At 46.0% G+C, this 22,640-nt stretch overlaps 10 protein-coding genes across 10 annotated transcripts; 6 read left to right on the top strand and 4 right to left on the bottom strand.

Moving 5' to 3' along the window:
- Nucleotides 1-354: 354 nt before the first annotated feature.
- On the bottom strand, nt 355-2,728 carry V2V93DRAFT_375328 (uncharacterized protein). Its single transcript, XM_066911472.1, has 2 exons — nt 1,026-2,728; nt 355-950 (listed from the first exon to the last, which is right to left on the bottom strand). The coding sequence occupies exons 1-2, from the start codon at nt 2,563-2,565 to the stop codon at nt 679-681; spliced, it is 1,812 nt and encodes a 603-aa protein (XP_066763437.1). The 5' UTR covers nt 2,566-2,728; the 3' UTR covers nt 355-678.
- Nucleotides 2,729-6,041, bottom strand: V2V93DRAFT_375323 (glycosyl hydrolase family 65 central catalytic domain-containing protein). The gene is made up of 3 exons (XM_066911471.1): nt 4,605-6,041; nt 3,808-4,518; nt 2,729-3,736 (listed from the first exon to the last, which is right to left on the bottom strand). The coding sequence occupies exons 1-3, from the start codon at nt 5,808-5,810 to the stop codon at nt 2,831-2,833; spliced, it is 2,823 nt and encodes a 940-aa protein (XP_066763436.1). The 5' UTR covers nt 5,811-6,041; the 3' UTR covers nt 2,729-2,830.
- Nucleotides 6,042-6,720: 679 nt separating this feature from the next.
- V2V93DRAFT_375322 (uncharacterized protein) lies at nt 6,721-7,419 on the top strand. The gene has a single exon (XM_066911470.1). The coding sequence runs from the start codon at nt 7,085-7,087 to the stop codon at nt 7,394-7,396; it is 312 nt and encodes a 103-aa protein (XP_066763435.1). The 5' UTR covers nt 6,721-7,084; the 3' UTR covers nt 7,397-7,419.
- V2V93DRAFT_375321 (uncharacterized protein) lies at nt 7,122-8,386 on the bottom strand. Its single transcript, XM_066911469.1, has one exon. The coding sequence runs from the start codon at nt 8,221-8,223 to the stop codon at nt 7,405-7,407; it is 819 nt and encodes a 272-aa protein (XP_066763434.1). The 5' UTR covers nt 8,224-8,386; the 3' UTR covers nt 7,122-7,404.
- Nucleotides 8,387-8,513: 127 nt separating this feature from the next.
- On the top strand, nt 8,514-11,977 carry V2V93DRAFT_375320 (armadillo-type protein). The gene is made up of 5 exons (XM_066911468.1): nt 8,514-8,768; nt 8,829-8,892; nt 8,958-9,063; nt 9,143-9,285; nt 9,341-11,977. Exons 1-5 carry the CDS (start codon nt 8,629-8,631, stop codon nt 11,852-11,854), a joined length of 2,967 nt encoding a protein of 988 aa, XP_066763433.1. The 5' UTR covers nt 8,514-8,628; the 3' UTR covers nt 11,855-11,977.
- V2V93DRAFT_375318 (2',3'-cyclic-nucleotide 3'-phosphodiesterase) lies at nt 11,896-13,038 on the bottom strand. Its single transcript, XM_066911467.1, has 2 exons — nt 12,666-13,038; nt 11,896-12,579 (listed from the first exon to the last, which is right to left on the bottom strand). The coding sequence occupies exons 1-2, from the start codon at nt 12,670-12,672 to the stop codon at nt 12,002-12,004; spliced, it is 585 nt and encodes a 194-aa protein (XP_066763432.1). The 5' UTR covers nt 12,673-13,038; the 3' UTR covers nt 11,896-12,001.
- Nucleotides 13,039-13,139: 101 nt separating this feature from the next.
- Nucleotides 13,140-14,580, top strand: V2V93DRAFT_375316 (Fms-interacting protein-domain-containing protein). The gene is made up of 3 exons (XM_066911466.1): nt 13,140-13,685; nt 13,760-14,114; nt 14,187-14,580. Exons 1-3 carry the CDS (start codon nt 13,213-13,215, stop codon nt 14,220-14,222), a joined length of 864 nt encoding a protein of 287 aa, XP_066763431.1. The 5' UTR covers nt 13,140-13,212; the 3' UTR covers nt 14,223-14,580.
- Nucleotides 14,525-15,393, top strand: V2V93DRAFT_89546 (uncharacterized protein). Its single transcript, XM_066912818.1, has 3 exons — nt 14,525-14,658; nt 14,720-14,852; nt 14,928-15,393. Exons 1-3 carry the CDS (start codon nt 14,656-14,658, stop codon nt 14,996-14,998), a joined length of 207 nt encoding a protein of 68 aa, XP_066763430.1. The 5' UTR covers nt 14,525-14,655; the 3' UTR covers nt 14,999-15,393.
- A 512-nt stretch (nt 15,394-15,905) lies between these two features.
- Nucleotides 15,906-16,904, top strand: V2V93DRAFT_392682 (histidine phosphatase superfamily; the record flags this gene model as incomplete). Its single annotated transcript, XM_066912482.1, has 5 exons — nt 15,906-15,935; nt 16,002-16,243; nt 16,306-16,343; nt 16,411-16,782; nt 16,849-16,904. The coding sequence occupies 5 exons, from the start codon at nt 15,906-15,908 to the stop codon at nt 16,902-16,904; spliced, it is 738 nt and encodes a 245-aa protein (XP_066763429.1).
- A 747-nt stretch (nt 16,905-17,651) lies between these two features.
- Nucleotides 17,652-22,512, top strand: V2V93DRAFT_375309 (uncharacterized protein). Its single transcript, XM_066911465.1, has 4 exons — nt 17,652-17,722; nt 17,784-17,932; nt 17,997-20,940; nt 21,018-22,512. Exons 1-4 carry the CDS (start codon nt 17,680-17,682, stop codon nt 22,322-22,324), a joined length of 4,443 nt encoding a protein of 1,480 aa, XP_066763428.1. The 5' UTR covers nt 17,652-17,679; the 3' UTR covers nt 22,325-22,512.
- Nucleotides 22,513-22,640: the final 128 nt, after the last annotated feature.

Here is a 22,640-nt window from a genome sequence, read left to right as displayed (position 1 = left end):
GACTAAAGTCAAAGCCAAAGCCAAAGCCAAAGCCAAAAGTCAACCAACGGTCTCAGCAGGAACTTCCATCCACGTGATCAAATACCGAGTCTTCGCGTATGCTATTCCAAATGCAGCAAGCGGCCTATCTCAGACTATATCCTTAATCTAGATCTCTTGCCTGAACTGACGAACACATTCGCCTTGATTTGGGCTCTACAAGTGTTAGTAGCATCCAACATGGCCTCGTGTGGATCTTGTGGAGCCTACCTGTGCACATGTCTGCTCTGCCGATACCGCAACCGTCATTCATTCCTCTTCCTCACCCCTTACTTCTCATCTATTCGCTCTTTTCTCATCTCTGTACCGCTGCAGTTTTTTATGTTTTTATGTGATATAATATATTGCACAACGCCAATAACAATAACATCAATAAAATCAATAAAATCAATAACATCATAAGCTGCAATCTTAATCAAAGCAGTTCCATAAACAAAACGCTACTAAACTAAACTTTCACTCGCTATACAGAGTAATTATCAATATTGTACAAGTCTCCCTACAGTACTTTCCCCCCTTTCTTCAACTCACACCCAATGCACACTCAACGCGTTCTCAACGGTTTGTATGCTTATCGCCAAGGAGAAAAACAAACAAAAAAACACAATCGCGCTCCCTATCGTACTCAATACCATTCACTCAGAATTTAGGAATATTCCCTGTGCCCACAGCCGGTGATCCTGGTGCGTGCTTCTGTTCAGCTGCCTTCTCAACTGTCTCCGCAGCTGGAACAGCTCCACTACCGGCGCGCGCCCCGTCGGCTGCAATATCAATCTTGCTATTCAGCTTTTGCTCTTCGTTCTCAATAATCTTGCGCTCAATCGCGTCTGGCTCCGCGTGCGCTGCTGGCTGTTTTGCCGCTGGTGAAAGCGGTGGTGCCGGGGCCGCGTTTACGGATGGAGGAGGAGGAGGTGGTGGTGGTGGTGGTGGTGGTGATGGTGGTGCAGAAGCCGCATTTTCGGATGGTGGTGCAGGAGGAGGAGGAGGTGGTGGTGGTGCAGGTGCAGAGCCAGCATCTGATTGGGTCGCTTTCGACCCTTGCAATGCCAGTGGTAGCGATGCTAAATCGGCATTGACGCCGTTCAATGTATCGTCTTCTAGAGGATGCGTTTTCGGTAGTTGCGCGTCATCCAGCACGAACTGCGTCTCTGATGCAACAACTGGGCTCACGTTGTCCAACCAATTCAGAACCATCATAATCTTGAGTAAATTGCCCTTTATCCCCGAATGCTTGCCGTCAATCAAAGTAGATTGAACGGTAGCGTTCCAAGTCCCCAGCACATCAAGATCCTTGGTGTGTCCAATCGCTCGCATACCAACCTCAAACACTTGTAATGCTTTGATTCCGTGCTTTATCAAATCTCGATCAATCATCTGTGGTCCCGACGCTCCCGGCGTAACAAACAGCTGCGCGCGTCCCACGCCTCTCTTCATACGCTCAGAAATAGTCCGCTGAATAGATGTGATCCACCCAGACGTCGCCTGTACATCAAGATCGTTATGATGTCCTTGCCCGTAAATGAATGCCACCGGACGCTGAGAACCCTGCTGGGCAATCGCATCACCTAGGCCAGCTAATTCGGCAGACGACGGCGGATACGTAGTCATCACATGGTTTTGCACATTCAATTTCCGCGCGTCGCATTTGAGTGACTGTAGATCAAACTTGGCCACATCATCCGAATTAAAAATTCCCTGCACACCACATTTAAGCGTATCAAACTGTCCGTCGCAAAAGCACGCCTCCTTCTCATCTAATCGGAAATTCCACTGCGTAACTCCGCCAAATCCCAAATCCTCTCGTAGCAGTACATGCAGAGCGCCCACCGCATGCCGCATCATCGAGTCTCCAATAAAAAGAACCTTATCATACCGAGACAAGATATCACAAATTTCACCCCGATCATACCATCGCATATCGCATCCGCGCGGCATATACGGCGCGTCGACGCCGACACGCCCACCATCTGACATGGCAGTAAGCAACTCAGTCTTAGTCGAGCATAGCGGCTCAAACGGTCGATGCAGTTGTAGTGAAGAAACCGGACATAGATCGCGATTCGCGTATCCGGCAAACGTGTCAATCATATCCGGCGCGCGCATGCGTGGGTCCGGTAATGGAAAATCATGCGACGCACCGCGATACGCGATCTCGGCAATATCAGCAGAGTTCTGAACTTGCCCAGGCGCAACGCCTTTGTTTTTACCTTTCGAACTGCCCTTCGCGGCCGCCTGCTGCGCAATCTTCGTCAGGTCGTGGCGGAGGATGGCATCAGAGGGATCCGCCGCCGCGTAGTAAGGCGAGACAGAGCGAGACGAGCCACCACTGCCACCTAAAGTAAACAGCGCATAGACTAGCAGGAGTATCGCGCCAGTAAGAGCGAGGTTGTGTCGGGATAGGCTGCGACGCAGACGGGACTGCGAGGCGCGTCGCATGGTGGGAGATGACTTTACGAGCAGATGATTAGCTGCGGGGAGAGGATTGTCGAGGCTTGGCGAAGGTGTGCGAGCAATAGCCTGCATCATGCGAAAAAGAAGAAAACAAGGAAAAATGGTGCTTCAGCAGCAGCAGCAGCAGACCACTAAACACTGAAAAAAGACTGAAGCGAGAGTGATGTAAGAGTGAGAAGCAGAAGAAGGAGCGAGTGGATGAGTGCAGCCGCTATAATTAAATTGTACCCGCTGACAATTTCATGGGTCTTGTGTGATGTACCGGTACGAAGGCGCACGCGTACCTTTGGACTGTGCCTGACTACGAAGTTTAGTGCTCACAACTTGTAGACTCTGTTTACTATATCACTGCTATCTCAGCAACCGTAGCCCCTTCGTCGTCATTGGCGTACGACCCCTCTACTACGACCACCACTGCCCCCGGCGCAATTGCATTCGCTTCTATCCGCGTAGTGTTCGCCTCGCTGACAGAGACTGTATGCCTGCTAAACCAGACTGAGTCCAGAACCCCTACTTCCCACCCATCTCCGTCCTTTAGAAACCCTACAGAAACCTGACGTGGCGGCACTCGCCCCCAGTTGAACTCGAGCGCAGTCACATTCCGCGTCCCGCCAAGTTCGACGATAATGGCAGCCGCGCTCGTGCTCGCAGGTTGCCAGCTCGTCGCGTTGGCGCCATCAACTGCACTTATCGGCATATGACCCTTCACCCACGTCGTGTTCGACGCCGCGGGCCGGCATTGGGCAAAGTTGCCTGCAATTAGCGGCGCGTCGAGGTCGACGCGCCGCGTGGGCACAGTCAGCGTGTCTCCGGTAGATAAATTATACCGGCCCTTCATCTCGCCGGCGCCAATCTCAACAACTACTTGCTCGTCACGAGATTCAGACTCGTGCCGTATCGTCAGGTTTGTATGGCTTAGAGTGAGCGTCATGTCAAAAATATATCCGCGCCAGTTGATTCCTCGCACTGTATACCCATCGAGCTGCGGCGGCAGGCTAGGATCGATATAAAATACATCCTCACGTGGACGATACCCTGTAAAGCCGTGAGTCCATATTTGCAAGAATCCGCCGTGACCAGTCAAGAATGGAAAGGCGGGATTCGTGTCTCCTTCATCGATCATTTGCTCGGAAAATTGGTAATATGGTGCACGCAGGTACGGCTGCGATGAGCTGAGTAGGTAAGTATACGATGCGCAGCCAGCCGGGGAGAGTTCGGCTGCATTGATGGCGAATATCGCCCATGTCTATTTCTTGTTAGTATCGGTGTGTACTAAAAAACAAAAAAAAAATAAAATTTGAAAAAAAGAGAGATTACCATTGCCGGACCATCGGGACTCTGCAGCATCGAGTAGAAATCAAGATTATTCAGACTCTGCTCGAGTGACGTTTTATATTCTAAAGGGTAATTCAACAACACTACGTCGGCTTGTTTGCTCTCAATCGACGCATCCATATTCGAAAACTCCAACACAATCTTGCCATCTTCAGACTCGGGAATGTACATTCCCGACTCGATATCTGCCCACTTATCTCCTTCAGGTTCGGATAAGACATGAGCAGCTCTTCGCGCCCAAGACATTAGTCTTGAAATTCCGGCCGCAGTGAATGCACCGTTGTTGACATGATTTGCGTACTCATCGGGATCAGTCATATTACGTATATAAAACTCATTGTCATGATCGCTACTCGCAATCACCACGTCAGCAAACATGTTCGCTGCATCACGCAGGATAGGCCATGCTTTCTCCCTTAAAAAATTTGTATCGTTGTTTAATAGGTAAGCATTCCATTGCGCTTGCGCCACGTCGACATTAATGTGATATTCATAATCAACGCATGGCCCTGTTGCAGTGCAATTTCCAAAGCGGCCGGAGGTCCATGGGTAAATTGCGCCCGAGAGACTATAAGATTCTGCATTTGCGAGTGCTTGACTGTGTAGCTTTGAGCGGTAGTTTGTGATTGCGGAGGCGTAGCTAGGGTACAGTACGCTTAGAGATGGGAACATCCATGTGTCGGCATCCCAAAACTATTTTTTTTTTGTTAGCGAAGAATAGCGAAGAGTAAACTCAACAAAGAAACTCAAAAAAAAATATGGGAACAAGGCACACATACTATCATGCCCGCATAGGAATCCGAGGATAATCCCGAAACCATAATAGATTCAGAACTTTCATTGCGCACGGCACTTAATAAATGAAAGAGCGATGCGCGGACAGCGAGCTGCCACTCCGGAGATGAAGGCACTTCGATATCTGCCGACTCCCATAGTCGACGCCATCCTAGTTCATGACTTGCGCGCAGAAGACGGTATCCGACTGCGGCTGCCGCGCGCGCCGTGTAAGCAGCTGCGCGTTTGGGACTTTTGTAAGAGTCTAAAGAAGCGACTCCGACATATTTGTAAGTTGTAAAAGTCGTGTGGGAGGTCAGATTGATCTTGAACTGTTGCGAGATTGAGTTTTTGAATAGTGATGAGCGGCTTCTAGAGGACATGTTCACACGTGCGCGATCGCTGAATTCAAGATGCGAAAACTCGTAGGCAGAAGTATAGAGTCCATATGGTCGTACACCGGTCCAGATGCCAGTGCCATCGACAGCCGAATAATTCGAGGCGAGATGAACAGTCCTAAACGAGCCATTCATATCCAAAACGTCAATGACGGTGACTTCTGTGTCGACGGCTGAGGTAACTTCTAAACGAACCATGCCAAGAGTAGGAATACTCCTGTGCGCAATAACTTCAAAGTCCAGCCAGATCGCTAACTTTGCTTCATTTTTGGGTAGCCATTTCATCCGCGTTCGCACAGTGCCGTCGCGTAGATTCATCGTCTGCGTGTAATTCTGGATTTTTGTGGTATCAACGACACCAGGCATATATATGTCGCCATGCGCCGCTACAAAAAGAGAGGACCAGACAGGAATAGTCGAGATGACGGACTCGGCACCTCGCGCGAGCAGTTCTGGGTAGTTTGTTTGTGGAGTAGATGGCTGTAGATCCCAAAAGCCGGCGAGGTATGCACCAGTATAGCGCGGCTGCTGAAGTGGCCAGCCATTTGTTTGATTGTTGTCGATTATGTAACCCGTGCCTTCGACGGGCAGACGGATGCCTATGTAGCCATTTGAGACGTATGGCTGGATCTGGAATGAATTGACTGTGAAGTTGTGGGTTGAAAGTAACCAGGTTGAGTTGTCGGAAGACGGTGCGACTGAATCAATAGAGAGTAGTTGCTCGTGTAGTAGATTCGAGAGCTCTGCATTAGATGTTGATAACGATAACAAGAGCAATGAGAGGGTCACCAGGCTGGTGGTGAGCGGGATCATGTCGAGACTCGGATGCTGAAGAGCGCAGCCAGTGTGCAGCCAGTACTCGTGAGACGGTAAGCTGTCATACGTCTACACAACAGAGAATGCCGATAATAGATTTTGACTATAGACAATAGAATGGACTACTACAGCAGATTGACGGATATTACGCAATTCTTTGTAGATGTGAACTAGCAGTAAAAAAGCAAGCCTGGGTTGGCTGTCAGAGGAAGCGGAGTGTTACCAAAGGTGGGACTGTACTCCGTCGAGAATGGTACGCGGCGGTCGAGAGCGGCTAACTATAGCAGCGGCACTGCTTACATTAGAAATACTGAATTTCTTTTAATATCTGATTTGTTCTCTGTCATAACTTATTCTTTGCAAATTTGCATTCTTGTATTTCTAATCAGATTTATTATTCATAAAAAACATCTCTATCCTATGTGCGTGTACAAGGAGGGAAAAAAGAGTATGTAAGGACAACTACGTCAGGCACAGGAACAGACACCGCTAAACTCCGGTAAAAGAGACCCGGTGATTGATACCCACCAATTACTATGAAAGATTAATAAAGGTGATGATGATCATTGCTTATGTTTATTTTCTCTTTTACGTATCCGAACAGAGCCGTGCCGGGAGTTTTAGCTCTTTGGTATCTTTTTAGCTTTTAGCTTTTGTATTGACTGTATCACCACTGCAGTAGTGTTATGCTATAATTAATACAATTCCATATACTTTATCTATCTATATATATAGATACTACGTATATGTACGTATATGTATCTATATATATATAAATATTAAGATATTGTTGTTGAACACTAGAGCAAAGTAATTTTATGACTCGTGTTGAAAACACAGAGAATAAGCTCTGATATTTAGATTTCACTGTCGACCCGAGACTATGCCGCTTTCATCTCTTTAATCTCCTCTCTCCTTCATCTCATCTCCTCTTCTTTTCCTCTTCTTTGGCGAGAATATTTTCTATACATTTGTTCTTATATCGTTGCAACTATATTCTTCTGCGATTCCAGACATTTCCATGTATAATACAGTATAATACATGCAGATACTTCTGGCATTCACAATATCTGTCAGAATATATGTATGTCCTAATTAGTGTCAACTAGTACCCATTTTGGCTGAACTTGGCGGGCCGCCCAGCTGATTCCGGTCTAATTTGCTCTCCACGCTTGTGTGCGCGTGTGCGGTGTGCTCTCCGCTCCTCAGGTTCCTTTCTAAGCTGGTAATAGTACAGTATATGAAACTATATATACACTGTCGGCTTTCACATGAAAGCAGCTGAGCTTCTTTACTACTTGGTATTCGTCAGTTGTATTAAACGTATAACTGCATTGAATATAAGAAGCTACAAAAAAACCACTCATATTTCTGGTATCCTACTGTCAAAAGTCAATATTGCTACAATGTTGCTTCTAGAAATGCATTCGAATGGTTGTAGAACAAGCTCGAGCCGGACCATTCTGATCATTTATTACTCTTCTTCAGCAATTATCTGTATTCAATTATATAAGCTAGGCGCGGCTTCTAATTCAAATAAGCCTGAAGTATCCATTCTCACTTCATGTAGTCCTCATGGATAGTCCCAGTCTTATCTCTTGTCAGCCAAGTCCTCTAGTGCACCAGCTGCGTAGTTGTACCTAGCGAACGTCCATCTTGATGTTTTGTTTTCCAGCTTTGAATCTATCGGTGATTGCGTGCAGTCAATCTGGTCGACTATGCTCTGAGCCAATGCTTTGATCTCGACGGCACTCATACTCCTGTCATCATCCTGTATCTCATTCCAGGAGGCTATTACCACATTACCAATCAAGGCACTAGATGACTGAATCCCAGTTTCTTCAGTCGCCAGACTATCATGTCGTAGTCTGTGCCGATTGCCTGATAACTTTCTATACTTCACGATCACCCCATAGATTATAATCTCAGCTTCTTCGCCTATGGCAAATTTGCTCTTATCGAAGCCATCGGTTTCAGCACCGTTAGCATATCTAGTGATTATATCTCCCAGTTCTCGTCTTTGCAACCGGATATGGTCGCCTGAGCGTCCTTCAGCGCGAAAACCATGTAGTATACTAAATGCAGCTATGCACAACCAACACAAAAATGCCCCGGTGAATGCGCCGCTGCAATATAGCAAGAGTGTCACACAGCCAGTGATGGGCTCTGGTTTATACTCTACCTTCCAGCTCCATGCAGCAGCAGAGTGCGAATCGGTAGCCAAAACGACAACCATCGTAGCTATTGCATTGTTCACACGCTGCCTGTTTGGACCGTAATCACCACCGAGTATAACAGCCGACTCTTCCCACCGATTTCTAGTGCCTCGCCTCTGAAACTTGAGGAGTTGTAACAAGAAAAATACCAATAAGAAGGCTAAATTGATGCAGTAGTAATAGTTGCCTTGCATGGCAGGTTCTACTGCTTTTTTAAGTTTGGATATCTTGTCTACTACCAACCTTGAGAGAAGTGGTGAGGACTATTTGCTGGCCTCAGTGGCAAATGTAGTAGCTAAATAGCAAATAAAACTCTTTTAAATAATGGATATTAACCAGTAATCTTTTAAATGAAATACTTACTTTTAACTAAGAAAGCCATTCAAAGCAGATATATGAATTCCACTCATGATAGTTCTTTGTGAGCCGCTCACAGTCATGCCCTTTGCTCACAAACGCTTCCTCTGACTTCCACACACCCAACCTCATCACTCACATTCACACTCACTGCACTGCAAATCCCCATCCTCCGACATCATCCATCCTCTGATCCGTCATCCATCTCTCTTTCCTTGCCGTCATTGCAATTAAACGCCCTGATGGTCTTTCTAACTTCAGCGGAGTCGCTCCTCGCGCTCCTCGACGAGTCGGATCAGACTCTCCAGGTCTACGCGCTCGAACAACTCAACCTCCTCGTTGACGAGTTCTGGGCTGAAATCACCAATCAGGTTTCTAGAATGTATTCTATCCGTCTCTCTCCCTGCTGTATAGTCTTGGATGCTGATGTATTCGTTTTTAGAGAAGAATTGTACGAGAATGAGCGTTTTCCACAGCGGAAACTGGCAGCTCTCGTCGTGTCAAAGGTTTGCGTCATCTTCTTTAATTTGCATTCTTCGAGTGCGCTGTCTGACTCCTGTCTTTCTCATAGGTCTATTACAATCTTGGAGAATTCGTTGCCTCGATGGAATTTGCCCTAGCGGCTGGCGATCTCTTTGATTTATCAGTTAAGAGCGAATACGTCGAAACCATAGTTTGTATGTCCACCATAATCTTTCAAACTAACAAATCATACTACAAAGATGAATATAAATCTAACCTGCTTTGCGAATTTAGCAAAATGTATTGATTCTTACATCCGAAGCTCACAACTCGCGTTTGATTCACAGCAAAAGGACGCCTCTCCCGTTGATCCAAACCTGACTGACGTCGTCGAGCGAATGTTTTCTCGATGCATTGAAGAAGGCGAGCATAAGCATGTATGCTCTCGATATATATTGCATGTTGAAGAACACACGGCTAATTAATCTCTAGGCTATCGGAGTGGCTCTCGAAGCGAGAAGGCTTGACACCATTGAGGCATGCATCAACCATGCCTTCAAAGGTGGCCTCAAAGGTGAAAAAACTGATGGTGTCAATGGATTCGACGAAGATTCAAAGGCCGCCGAGGCTGCAGGTGCAGAGTTGATCAACTACGTGTTTGATGCTTCAATGTCGCTTGTGGCAAACAAACGCTGGCGGGACGTTGTATTGCATAGAATGGTTCTTCTTGTTACCAGACTTCATAACCCGGACTATTTCACCATCACAAAGATCCTTGTTCATCTCAACGACGCCGATAAAGCTGGCGAGTTACTCGTTAAACTCCTTGTTGAAAACACAGAGACCTCGCTGCTAGTAGCTTACCAGATCGCGTTCGACCTTGTGTCTTCGACTTCTCAGCAGTTCCTCGCCAAAGTTGTTGCCACGCTCGACTCTGTCCAGACTCCTGGTGCCACTCAGACTCTCAAGATTTTAAGCGGTGTACCCACGCTCGATATTGAACTTACATTTTTGCATGACAATAACAAAACCGATTTATTGGTTCTCAACAGGACCAAAGACACCCTTGACGGCCGCAGCTCGATTTTCCATAACGCTGTTTCGTTTCAAAATGCATTCCTGCATGCAGGTACAGCGGCTGACGCATTTTTTAGAGAAAACTTGGACTTTGTGTCAAAGGCTTCCAATTGGAGTAAGTTTTCAGCTACTGCTGCGCTCGGTGTGATTCATCGAGGAAACTTGTCCCAGGGAATGAATTTACTCAAGCCTTATCTTCCTGGTGAGGCTGCTGTTTCGTCGCCGGCAAACTCAAAGTACTCTCAAGGTGGCTCACTGTATGCTCTTGGTCTTGTCTTTGCTGGACACGGCAAGGACGTGCTAGAGTTTTTGCGCAAGAATATTCGCGAAGGAAGTAGTAGCGGCGGTCAAGAAGGCGAGGTTGTGCAGCACGGCGCGGCATTAGGTGTCGGAGTCGCGGGTATGGCGACCTGTGACGAGGATGTCTATGAAGATCTTAAAAATATCCTTTTCTCCGACTCGGCCGTTGCTGGTGAAGCTGCCGGTCTTGGGATGGGCTTGGTCATGCTTGGCTCGGGTGATGAAAAAGCTTTGGAAGAGATGTTGCAGTATGCGCATGAAACCCAGCACGAGAAGATTATTCGTGGACTCGCGGTTGGTGTTGCATTAATCATGTACGGCAAAGAGGAGGCCGCCGACGGACTTATCGACCAGTTACTTAACGAAGGAGACCCGATTCTGCGATACGGAGGTGTGTTTACGATTGCGCTGGCCTACTGCGGTACAGGAAACAACACTGCCATCAAACGACTTTTGCACCTTGCTGTCTCGGATGTCAATGACGATGTGCGTCGTGCGGCGGTCATGTCCCTTGGTTTCATTTTATTCCGCAATCCCATCGCTGTGCCGCGCATGGTCGAGCTTTTAGCTGAGAGTTATAATCCGCACGTACGATATGGTGCTGCTCTCGCGCTTGGTATTTCGTGCGCGGGTACGGGACTCGCGGAGGCGATCGACCTTCTGGAGCCGATGCTTAAGGATCCTACCGATTTCGTTCGACAAGGCGCCTTAATTTCGCTTGCAATGATTTTTGTCCAGCAGAACGACAAGACGGCGCCAAAGGTTGAATCTGTACGTAAGGCATTTGCTAAAGTGATTTCGGAGAAACACGAGGATGCCATGGCTAAATTTGGCGCTGCACTTGCGCAGGGGATTATTGATGCGGGTGGACGAAATGTGACGATTAGTCTTGAGAATCGGCAGACGGGCACGCTAAATATGCAGGCTATCGTTGGACTTGCAATCTTTTTACAATTTTGGTATTGGTTCCCACTGACATGCTTCCTTTCGTTATCGTTCTCCCCGACGGCAATTGTTGGTGTGCGTTCTGATCTTAAGATTCCTGAACTTACGTTCTTTTGCAATGCCAAACCGAGCCGATTCGATTATCCTCCGAAGACTGAAGAAGCCACTAGTAAGGCGCCAGAAAAAGTTGCAACTGCAGTTTTGTCTACAACGGCGCGCGCTAAAGCGAGAGCCAAAAAGTCAGAAAAGGAGAAGGCCGAGGCTGAGATGGAGATTGACGAGACTGGCACCACGCCGGCTGCTGAAGACGTAGAAGTTGACGACGGTACTGAGGCCGCCGAAGAGGAAGAAGAAGAGGAGGAGGAGGAGTATGACGAGACGGTTGCGAAGGATGAGGTCGAGGATAAGAAGGACATCAAGGGATACAAAATCAGCAATATGTCGCGCGTATTACCCGCGCAGCTCAAGTACATTACATTTTCGCGCGACGATCGGTTTACGCCAGTCAAGAAGTTCCGGTCATCGGGAGGAATTTTGGTTGTTAGAGATAGTAAGGGCTTGAGAGTTAAGACTGAGTTTATCAAGACTATTCGAGAACGCAATTTGCCTCCTGAGGAGCAGGGCGAGGATGATGAGGCGCCTGTGCCGGAAGAGTTTGAGTACGAGACTGATACTGAGCTGTAGAAACTTTGTATTTTCTTTCCGCATGAGCTTATAGCTTCGTCTTTGTTTGAATTTATGTTCCGTTTGTTCATTTATGTGTAATTATAAAAACATCAACTCATACATGGTTAATATAAATATAAGAAACATAAAAAGATTAAAGTCAAACTATACATCTACGAAAGCGAGCATCTTCCATTGATCCGCCGGGCCCTGCGTCTCATAAAGTGCTATTCGACCACCATACCAAGCTCTTTCCACAATCGCATCATCTACCATCTTCTCAGCCGTTTCAATTTGAGAATGATCTAAGGGCCATTGGTCCATATACACTAAACTTAAATGAGGATCATATTCTGAAGACACCCATTCGCTGGCCTGAGCAGCTGCTTCGTCGTCATTAAGAGAATACCATTGACCGCAAGCGTATTTCCTGCGAACATTCTCTGCTAAATTAGTCAATTGATTTGATTTCTCGATTCGTAAGAATATTTTTTTTAAGTATGCGGGTCCAAAATCTAAGCCAGTGATTTGAATTTTCAGCTGAGAATCACGAGCATATTTTGCCGCGAATGCGACTACTTCTTCCGGGTTAGATGTAGTGGGAATGTGACTTGTTATCGTGATATGCGGGAGAAAGTGCGGAGCAGGTGGGTCAGCTACTGTGTCGGAGAGGGTGGAGATTAGGTCTGTTAGGATTGGATTGAGGGAGGAATTTGGTGGAGGCGAAAGCCATAGGGAAAGGCCTAGATCGTCGACTTTGTTATTATAAAAATGCCTCTCAGAAAAAACGAAAACAAGCGCATTCGTAGAGAATGAGGAATGAATGTACCTGGCATGATAGTGGAGAAGTGGAGAGGTGCAAAAGTGAAGACGTGGAGGAGATAGAGGTGGATGGACTTGACTTGGCAGCCGCACTAGCTGAGGCAGCACCACATATACAGTTCATAACAGGCTATATATGCTACTAGGAATTAAACTTGTTCTCGAGTTGGTTTATGGTATGCTATTAGCTGTGCCAGAGATCTGCAAGGGAAATGTAGAATGGAGGAAGAGCAGTGTGACATGTGAATTATATGAGCAAGTTGCCTAGTTTACCAGGTGCTTGAGATTAAGCTGTCGATATAGCTCTGTTTTAACGATAATCTTTGATTCATTAATATGTCCGTCATTATTTCTATTGCAGTTCATATGTTTAATCATCGAGTTTTAGCTTGATAATCAAAAGTGTTTAATCCCCAGGTCTGCAAAAATTCAAAATACTTAACGCTCAGAAACAGCGCCGCACACACTCTCTTCACAAGCAAACTCCTGCAGCAGAAACACATCTTACAGTATTGATCAAACCAAGACATATAGCTTTTATTCTTTTACGCAAAATGTCTTTTCAACAGCAAAATAATCTGCTGGTGTCCGATCCGATCCTTTGCGATTCACTAAATCTACTCGATTCAATGCGTGAACTGAGTACCAAAGTCTTTGAACTATTAGGTCAATTATCTGAAGCCTCTAGTGCTGCAGCTGCAAGTATCCCTTCTCCAAAAGCCGAAGAAGCAACTGATAATGTCAAAACTGAGGCATCTCCGGATGATGATGGGGAGATGAAAGTTGATACTTCGTCAGAAAGTACACGGTTAGTTGAAGCAGAATTCGCGTCATCTTATAAGCCATTACTTGCAAAAACTATTCGACTCAAACAACTTAGTCGATCACATTTACTTGCGTTGCGAGACGCAAAGATAAATGTTACTGAAAAGAGAGAGGAAGTTGATCGATTGCAATTGGAGTTACAAAATATGTATTATCGACAACGGTACTTGAAGCAAGAAATTGAGCATTGTAATGATTTTCGGTGAGTCCATTATTGAATGTATTTTCTGCTTGTGATATAAAGCGAGATATGCTAATATGAATTACTCGTTATAGATCTGCGCACTTGGATATCGATTTTATTCCTGTCGAAGAATTTTTAGCAGCCCATCCAGAATACACTATCTCACCTGATTCAACACACACCACGGCGCCGTCATTGTCGTCGTCGTCGTCTTTTCAAGACATTGAAATGGCAGACGGCGAATTTGATGAATCTACTAAGATCCCCAAAGCACTTTCGGAACACGAGTTATTGATTGCGCGGTTGCAAGATGAACAAGAACGGAGATTATTGTTAGAGTCAAGAAAGAACGAATTGTTGAGTACGAAATCAGAGTTATCGAAAGAGAATTCGACGAGGAAGAAAGATCTGGATAAATTAGATGCGCAAATGAGTCGTTTTATTGAAGTAAGTTTGTCTTTTTTTTTTTGCCTCTTTTGAAATCTTGAGAGCTTGTACTAACCTTTCTCTTACGTGCAGAGCGCTATACCTATTCAGAAAGTTTTGGAGAAATGAGAAAAAATATCTCCTAATATATAGTTATTTTTATAGATATCTAAGAGTCTTGCAGTGGTTGTCGCATAATAACTTATGGGATCAGTCCAGTTTGAATATAACTGTACATATCGCCACACCACAAAACCGAACTGCTATAGCACAACCATGCTTCAACACACTAAAAAACGCCATCATATATATTCTCTCTCTGATGTGTCATTGTCTTACGATATAAGTGTATTGAAGATGATGAGGATATATATATAAAGACGGTAATAAAATGCAAAAGTGACGTAGTATTACGAACGCCGCACTAAGCTGCCCCTGGTCCCGAATTCGCATATGTGGCCTCTCTCACTTCGCCCATCAACATCACATTCTGTTACACTTAGTATCTGATTCCTAAGCTCATTTACACATCTATCCACTCAATTGCACTGATACAATCATAATGGTATTTACTTCTCTTTAATTAACTCTAAAGATATTCCCTACTAACTATGTAAATCACATAGACCCAGACACCTGCACAAAGAATAGCAAATCAGAAATACGCAAAGCGCGAAGAGCGAAAGAAAGGAAAGCCAGAGTCTGCCTACAAAAAGAAAAAAACCAATGAAAAGCCTCCGGTGTCATGGGGTTGGATTTGTAAGTACCCTTTTTTTGCAGTTTTTTCATAGCAAAAAAGAAATGACAATGAAGAGATCATACTAACTTGTTTAGATGTGTTTGGATTTTTGATTGCTGGTGGTATCGTGCTCGAATTGATTAATTTATTTTTCGGATCTAAATAAATTTATGACGCTTTTTTATATTTACTTTACCTTACTTTTGTATCATTTGGGAATCTCGGAGTTTTGATTTTATGAGTGTTGAAAATGTGCCATGTAGTTAGTTTTGCTTAGTTTACTTTGCAGATTGCTTATAAACATTGTATTGCAATGGATTTCAGATTGCTTCCCCTCTCGTAAAAATTGATTTGAGCTTATAAGACTGGAATGGTCTCATAAATGGATGAGAAATGTAAAGTATATTGACACAGAGAGAGAGCTATTTATCTACTCACTTCACTACAAGATAGATATCTCTTAATTGTTGTGGCAGACCTGATACCAACTCGTTAGCCACACATATCAAAATAGATCAATGCAAAATATACGCTATAGTGGGTTCACCATATTGAAATTATCATACATTAAAATGAACAGAGACTTGATTATAAATACACTAGCACATAAATTCATACCAGCGAAGAAGCCAAGTAGACGCTGAATATCAGGATTTTGGAGAAGCTTGACTCAATCAGAGACTTTAGACATCGAGGTTTACTTGTTCATATTATGAAATATTTGGTATATAAAATTTCGCTAAACGGAAAAATCATTTAAGGAAAAAAAAAGAAGATAAATAATTAATGGCTGAAGACTATTTAGCCAGCAAAAGTCATAGAATCCCATTTAATCCAGCAGTAGCTCTTTCAAATTTAAAAGCAACACAGTATTCCAAATGCCAACTTTTGCTATAACATAATTGAACCAGACATTGTAAATATACTGCACTCTTTTGTTATCTGCATACGCTGCTTCAACATTCGAGTGCGATGGATTCATTTCACGTGATATTTGAACCTTGTTTGGCAGTCAGGGTCAATTATTCGTCTGGGCAATTCACGAAACTATTTGAAACAAGAACGAATCTCAAATGCCACTAGAGCGCATATATCTGACGCGGGTATGAGCATATCCAAATTTTGTTTGTTAGCGATTGTCAACATAAGAATTAATTCAGGTTCAATAGCACGGCTTTCGCTCGAATTGGGTTGAAGATGTTCCGATTCCTGCCCCGGTCACGGGTATAGACGGGGATTTTTTACTCTCGGCACATGGCGAAGAACAGGCAGTTCAACTAGCCAAGCAGTTAGCTCTGGCTGAACCAAAAATTGATAAAATATATTGCTCGCCATTCTACCGATGTCTTCAAACTGTGGAGGAATTGTCAAATAAGCTGGATATAGAGATTCTACCGGAGAATGGAGTTGGGTGAGTGAATGGTTACAAGAGGACACTATAAAGTACCTGATGACTAAAGTTTTCTAATATAGAGAGTGGTACGGTGTAACCAGAGCAACTCATCCCGTTCGTATGTGAAGTTCAAATATTTGGTATATCGTCAGGATCTGTTCAAAGATGTTAACATTCAGATACAGCTGCGTCACCCGAGATTCTTAAAAATTTTTTTCCAAAGGTCAAAAAGGATTATCAGCCGATTCTCGTGCCATCGAAATCTGGCGAAACCAAAGATGAGTTGCACCAGAGAGCTGCAAAGACATTATCGGAAATAATCAACATTGCAAACAAGGAAAATACTCGCGCTATTTTGATCTGTAGTCATGCGGCTACTCTGATTGCGATTGGGCGAGCATTGACCGGTAATCCTGCTTTTGAAGTCAGAACGGGTGTATGTACTATTGGAGAATATACGGCAGAGGGCGATGATAATGGGGTTGGCAAATGGAAGTGCGTACGTAATGGAGAAGCAACCCATTTGACGAACGGCGAAGAGAGGCACTGGGATTTTGGTGAGTTTATTTTCTTTCTGTTTTCTGTATACAGTGATATATTTACTGACAGCATATTTCTACTAGATTCGGGCAATTATGACTTTCTAGACGCGCAGGCGCAGAAGAAAGACGTCGTCTAGACGGTATACGCATAGATAGATACTGAAAAGATGCTTACAGAAGAATCATTTGTTGAGAACTGCTGTGATCTCCATCACGCTTGAGAAAGCCGCCATAGCATCCCATAATTTAAGAGTCACAGACGCTCGAGCCGGACTTGGCCCCGCATGCCGCTGTACCGCCGATGATGATGACGAAGATGACATCCATGATGACTATATAGCCTCTACATGGCCAGCCCGCTAGAATGGCGGTGCCGAATCTCCCGCCTTATCCCGTCGTAGCTATCTATTCTGAATGCAGACCTGTAAAATACGAATTCTGTATGCCGACTGACTGCAAGCAGACGTCAGGCTGAGATGCCGCATACAAAGAGAGTATTACGTAAGTGCTGATAAACAAACCTGCGGCTCAGAGCTGCTGAGGCAACACTAGGGTTTGCGGGTAACCCTATCAGCCCGCCAGGCACGCTCTCGCTGAGGACTTCGGAGAGAGCGCTGGACTCGGATTCGAGAGATTGCTCAACATATGCACTCGCATGAATCTCTATCTCAGCTGAGATATGGGCGAGAGGGTGTAGATATAGGCGAGTGCGTGCATGCCAGCAGCCAGACAGGATTACTCAAGCAGCAAACAGGCGGCCCTTGGTTGGCTGAGCGCCTCAGAGCACGCCATAGTGGCTTAATTGTGGCTGGTGGTTCGCCTCGCCGGGGAACTTTTTTCAAGATTATTTATATCAGTTTTTCGCCTCCAGCTACCGTCTCCCTCTCTCGCCCTGCCTCTATCCCCTACGAAATGGCTCCTCCTCTAGGATACGTCTCTACCCGTGAGGATGCCGGTATGCTTATTTTTTTTTCTTTTTTTTTTTTCTGTGTTTTCCGTGTTCTGACTTCCGCTAGCCGCCCGTTTGGCGTACCTCTTCTCCGACATCGTGCTGTCGGTCCAGTCCTCGCTCCAGCGCGAAGACACCGGCTTCCATGCTTCACTCGATCGTATGGTGCGCACAAAGCAGCGTGGTCTTGTTGCTCGTCGAGGCACTCTTCCGTCGGTATGTCAGTCCCTCTTCTACATCGTCTCGTGAACCTGCTGACAAAAACTTCTCATTGCAACAGGTCCGCAGTGTGCGCTACAATGCTGACCCTTTTGGCGCCGCCCTCGACGAACTCGCAACTCATACCTTCGTCTCAGTCACGGCTCCTTCTGTATCACTGCCTGCAGCCTTACCGCATCTTGCAAAGCTAGCTCGCTTTCCTGTCGTCGTGCATCTATCAATGAGCCGCGCCTTCCCCGATTACTCGGAGATTACTGCTCTTCGACAGCTCGGTTTCACCATGCTCCAGTCTTTCTCTATCACTGAAGCCCAGGATATAGCTCTCGCTGCTCATATCCTTGCAATTCGCACAGGCAAGGCTGTCCTGCACTTCTTTCATCAGCCCAACGGCGAAGAGTCACCCATCCCCTACGAAGATATGGCGTCTATCGACAAGGTATTCGACCGCAACTCTCTCATTCGCCCTGACCAGTCAGGAAACCCGGTTGGTGGAAATATCTACTGGAATGATGCTGCCGGCGTCTCTTTTGACGCAAAGTCTGGTGAGGCTGAGATTGCTCCACTAACTGCTGAAGACCTCATCCGCGAAACCGAGACCGTTTTTGAGCTTGTTCGTTCGGCTACGGGTCGGGCGTACAAAGCCTTTGATTACCATGGAGCTGGAAATGCCGATACCGCTCTTCTCATCTTTGGCTCTTCCGCCCAGAGCTTCATCTCCACCATCGCTTCAGCTGGATGGGGAGACGTTTACTCAAAGATTGGTGTCGTCACCGTGCGTGTTTACAGACCTTGGTCAGCCGACCGTTTCCTCTCCGTCGTTCCAAAGTCTGTCAAACGTCTCGGTGTTCTAGAACAGCTTCACCGCCAGACTACAAAATGGGGACCTGTTCTCCTCGACGTCATCTCAGCTCTCAACGCCGACTTGTCAAAGCCCTCGCCTATCCCGGTTGTGGTTGGCTACACTCTTGGTTTCCTTGACGAAAAGACTATTCGTCAGGCTCTGCGCGGAATAATTCAAAATATCCAGTCAGAGTCACCGATCCAGAATTTGCTTGTCGGCGGCCAGCCTTCTCACGATGTCGACTCAGCGTACGCTCTTAAGCTTCCCGAGCTCGAGACTGCCTATTCAAAGATGCTTTACAATGTTTTTGGTGACAAGCTTTCAGTTCTGAATGCACTCGAGAAAGAGGATACCGGCATTTCTAAGACTATCACTGGAAACCCCGAGTATGGTTTCGGTGCATATCTTGCTAGAGAAGAGGAGCTCAATTCTTTCATTGTCAAGCTCCAGCTCGCTGTCAAGGAAGGTGTTCTTGCTCCGGAGACTAGTGAACTCGTTTCACGGTGGTTACTTCTCAATTCTGAGAACTCGCCTAAGATTGCCGATACCACTAGTAAGCTTATCGCCCAGCTTGAAGCAGACTCGTCTTCTGTTGCCGCTGAATTGAGCAAGGACAAGTCTTTGCTCGAGCCTTGTAGCTCATGGATCATTGGATCTGATGCCTGGTCGTATGATCTCGGTGCATCTGGTGTTCACCATGTCATTGCCTCTGGCAAGAACGTGAACATGCTTGTCATTGAGTCTGAGCCGTTTACATCTCGCGCTGCCGCTGACGCATCCCGAAGAAAGAAAGATATCGGTCTTTATGCCATGAATTACGGAAACTCCTACGTCGCTTCGATCGCTGTCTACTCGTCGTACTCGCAGGCTTTGCAGGCATTCATAGAGGCCGACAAATTCAACGGTCCCTCTATCGTTGTCGCATATCTTCCTTACCGCGAGGAGACCGATTCTCCTCTTTCAGTTCTCCAGGAGACTAAGAAGGCTGTTGACACCGGGTACTGGCCTCTTTACAGATGGGATCCTGTCACTATCGAAGAAGGTCTCCCCAACTTCCAATTAGACTCGAATGCGATAAAGAAAGAGCTCAAGGATTTTTTGACTCGCGAGAATCATCTGTCGCAAGTCGCTCGTCGGGCTCCGATCTTCGGAGAGAGCATTGCCGGCTCGTATGGCTCTGAGGTTCGCAGTCAGCAGCAGATTAAGGCCAAGGATGCCTACACCAAGTTGCTCGAAGGCCTCACTGGACCGCCTCTTACTATCCTCTTTGCATCTGATGGAGGTACAGCTGAGAATGTCGCCAAGCGCCTTGCGCGCCGTGGTAAGGCTCGTGGATTAGGCGCCGTCGCGATGGCTATGGATGATTTCCCGATCGAGGATTTGGGCGCCGAGGAGAACCTGGTTATTATTACCTCGACCGCTGGTCAGGGAGAGTTCCCTCAAAACGGCCGCAACTTCTGGGAAGCCATCAAGACTTCCACTGATCTCGATCTCGCCAGTGTGAAATATGCAGTATTTGGTTTGGGCGATAGTCATTACTGGCCAAGAAAGCAGGACAAGATTTACTACAACAAGCCCTCGAAGGATCTTGCGCACCGCTTCGAGATCTTGGGTGGTAAGGAGCTTGTTGCGCTGGCGTTGGGTGATGACCAGGACCCTGATGGATACTCAACGGCGTACAATCCGTGGGAAGTTAGCTTGTGGACTGCGCTTGGTGTCGATGGTGTTGGTGCTAATGTTGATGAGCCGCCACCAATCACTAACGAGGACATCAAGATTAACTCAAACTACCTGCGCGGTACTATTGTCGAGGGTCTGAATGATGAGTCAACCGGGGCCATCACGGCCGAGGATGCACAGTTGACCAAGTTCCATGGTACATATATGCAGGATGATCGTGATATTCGCGAGACTCGCAAGGCTGCTGGTCAGGAGCCTGCGTACTCGTTCATGATCCGGGTTAGATTGCCCGGCAGCGTTTCCACTCCAGCGCAGTGGCTTGCTATCGATGAGCTCGCTGATACTAATGGAAATCATACTTTTAAGTTGACTACTCGTGGAACTTATCAGTTGCACGGTGTTATCAAGAAGAAGTTGAAGGCTACAATTAAGGGTATCAATGTTGCGTTGATGGATACCATTGCTGCTTGTGGTGATGTTAATCGTACGTTTTTTTGTTTTGCTTTTTTTTCTTTTGCTTTCATCTTGTTGTGATATCTTTGCTGACAGTATATTAAACAGGAAACGTGATGTGTGCTGCCCTGCCTTACAACAATGCCCTCCACAAGGAACTCTCTAATTGGGCAGCCAAGATCAGCAACCATTTGTTGCCCAAGACGACAGCCTACCATGAGATCTGGTTGACGGACGATAACGACAAGAAGTCTCTTGTTGCTGGCGACGCCATCGTTGACTTTGAACCTCTATACGGACCCACATATTTGCCCCGAAAGTTCAAGGTCGCGATTGCATGCCCGCCATACAATGATGTTGATGTTTTCGCCAACGATGTCGGTCTTATTGCAATCACTAATGCCGAGGGCAAGCTCGAAGGATTTAACGTACTGGCTGGTGGTGGTATGGGAACTACCCACAATAACAAGAAGACTTACCCGCGCACTGGAACTAACTTTGGTTTTGTAAAACCAGAGGATGTTGTGCTTGCGTGCGAGAAGATTATGCTTGTGCAGCGAGACTTTGGCGATCGTAAGGATCGTAAGCATGCTCGCTTGAAATATACCATTGATACCCTCGGAATCGATGTGTATAAGGGTAAGGTTGAAGAGTTACTGGGATTCAAGTTTGAGGCCCCTAGGGAGTTCTTCTTCGAGTCCAACATTGATCACTTTGGCTGGATCAAGGACGAGCGTGGGCTGAACCACTACACTATGTTCATCGAGAACGGTCGTATTGAAAACACTGCCGAGCACCCAATGAAGGAAGGTTTGAAGGAGATTGCAAAGGCGATGACCGGCGAGGCTGGTTTCCGTCTGACTGGTAACCAGCACGTTATCCTTTCGTCCATCACCGACGAGCTTAAGCCGACTATCGAGAAATTAATGGCGGATTATAAGCTTGACAATTTGCAACATTCTGCATTGCGACTTTCGTCTTCGGCCTGTGTTGCTTTCCCAACCTGCGGTCTCGCGATGGCCGAGTCTGAGCGATATCTGCCAATATTTGTCTCTAAACTCGAAGCGTACCTTGAGGGTCTAGGTCTGCGCCACGATTCGGTTGTGTTGCGTATGACTGGATGTCCCAACGGTTGCGCGCGCCCATGGCTTGCCGAGGTCGCGCTCGTCGGAAAGGCGTACGGAGTGTATAATCTCATGCTTGGCGGTGGATATATGGGACAGCGTCTTAATAAGCTATATCGTTCTTCCATTGACGAGACTCAAGCGCTTGAGATCTTGAAGCCGATGTTTAAGAGATGGGCCGAGGAGCGTGAGGAAGGTGAGCATTTTGGTGATTTCATAATAAGAATTGGAATTATCAAGCCTACGTTGTCGGGAATGACGTTTCATGATGATGTGCCTGAGGAAGAGTGATCTAATATTGAGAAAATGAATTTTGCCTATTATTTTGTTTAATGTTTTATATATTCTCTGTTCTTATTTTCAGGATGATTTAATGTACAGACAAGCGGAAATATACTGTCGCGTTTATGTCAAATTCAGATTAATGACACAAACCCCTCGGCAATGAGTAATAATAATTGAATAAATATACGGTGGGCTCTTCAGAGTGCTCGCGTAGATCCTGAGTTGTATTATTGCGCAACCAACGAACTATGCAGAGTTCGAGACGAATATTACTACAAGGTGGAAAATTGCCACTATATAATGCTATGCTTCGTGCTCGTGG

This window comes from Kockiozyma suomiensis (genome assembly GCF_038497685.1).
Source record: "Kockiozyma suomiensis strain NRRL Y-17356 unplaced genomic scaffold V2V93scaffold_16, whole genome shotgun sequence".
In the NCBI taxonomy this organism is placed as follows: domain Eukaryota; kingdom Fungi; phylum Ascomycota; class Lipomycetes; order Lipomycetales; family Lipomycetaceae; genus Kockiozyma; species Kockiozyma suomiensis.
Note: the sequence above shows the minus strand (reverse complement) of the source record. Positions and strands in the feature narration are given on the sequence as shown.

What these genes read in the sequence shown, in the direction of transcription:
- V2V93DRAFT_89546 (XM_066912818.1), top strand. An exon ending in GGTGTCATGGGGTTGGATTT is followed by an intron (nt 14,853 to 14,927) that starts GTAAGTACCCTT and finishes TAACTTGTTTAG; the next exon opens with ATGTGTTTGGATTTTTGATT.
- V2V93DRAFT_375320 (XM_066911468.1), top strand. Translation starts at nt 8,629, where the DNA reads ATGGTCTTTCTAACTTCAGCGGAGTCGCTCCTCGCGCTCCTCGACGAG. An exon ending in ACCAATCAGGTTTCTAGAAT is followed by an intron (nt 8,769 to 8,828) that starts GTATTCTATCCG and finishes ATTCGTTTTTAG; the next exon opens with AGAAGAATTGTACGAGAATG. An exon ending in CAGCTCTCGTCGTGTCAAAG is followed by an intron (nt 8,893 to 8,957) that starts GTTTGCGTCATC and finishes TCTTTCTCATAG; the next exon opens with GTCTATTACAATCTTGGAGA.
- V2V93DRAFT_375309 (XM_066911465.1), top strand. Translation starts at nt 17,680, where the DNA reads ATGGCTCCTCCTCTAGGATACGTCTCTACCCGTGAGGATGCCG. An exon ending in CTCTACCCGTGAGGATGCCG is followed by an intron (nt 17,723 to 17,783) that starts GTATGCTTATTT and finishes GACTTCCGCTAG; the next exon opens with CCGCCCGTTTGGCGTACCTC. An exon ending in TGCTTGTGGTGATGTTAATC is followed by an intron (nt 20,941 to 21,017) that starts GTACGTTTTTTT and finishes TATATTAAACAG; the next exon opens with GAAACGTGATGTGTGCTGCC.
- V2V93DRAFT_375328 (XM_066911472.1), bottom strand. Translation starts at nt 2,565, where the DNA reads ATGATGCAGGCTATTGCTCGCACACCTTCGCCAAGCCTCGACAATCCT. An exon ending in TGCACCTGCACCACCACCAC is followed by an intron (nt 951 to 1,025) that starts CTCCTCCTCCTC and finishes CACCACCACCAC; the next exon opens with CTCCTCCTCCTCCATCCGTA.
- V2V93DRAFT_375322 (XM_066911470.1), top strand. Translation starts at nt 7,085, where the DNA reads ATGAAAGCAGCTGAGCTTCTTTACTACTTGGTATTCGTCAGTTGTATT.
- V2V93DRAFT_375321 (XM_066911469.1), bottom strand. Translation starts at nt 8,223, where the DNA reads ATGCAAGGCAACTATTACTACTGCATCAATTTAGCCTTCTTATTGGTA.
- V2V93DRAFT_375316 (XM_066911466.1), top strand. Translation starts at nt 13,213, where the DNA reads ATGTCTTTTCAACAGCAAAATAATCTGCTGGTGTCCGATCCGATCCTT. An exon ending in GAGCATTGTAATGATTTTCG is followed by an intron (nt 13,686 to 13,759) that starts GTGAGTCCATTA and finishes TACTCGTTATAG; the next exon opens with ATCTGCGCACTTGGATATCG. An exon ending in AAATGAGTCGTTTTATTGAA is followed by an intron (nt 14,115 to 14,186) that starts GTAAGTTTGTCT and finishes TCTTACGTGCAG; the next exon opens with AGCGCTATACCTATTCAGAA.
- V2V93DRAFT_375323 (XM_066911471.1), bottom strand. Translation starts at nt 5,810, where the DNA reads ATGATCCCGCTCACCACCAGCCTGGTGACCCTCTCATTGCTCTTGTTA. An exon ending in ATTCCTATGCGGGCATGATA is followed by an intron (nt 4,519 to 4,604) that starts GTATGTGTGCCT and finishes AAAAAAAAATAG; the next exon opens with TTTTGGGATGCCGACACATG. An exon ending in GTCCCGATGGTCCGGCAATG is followed by an intron (nt 3,737 to 3,807) that starts GTAATCTCTCTT and finishes AACAAGAAATAG; the next exon opens with ACATGGGCGATATTCGCCAT.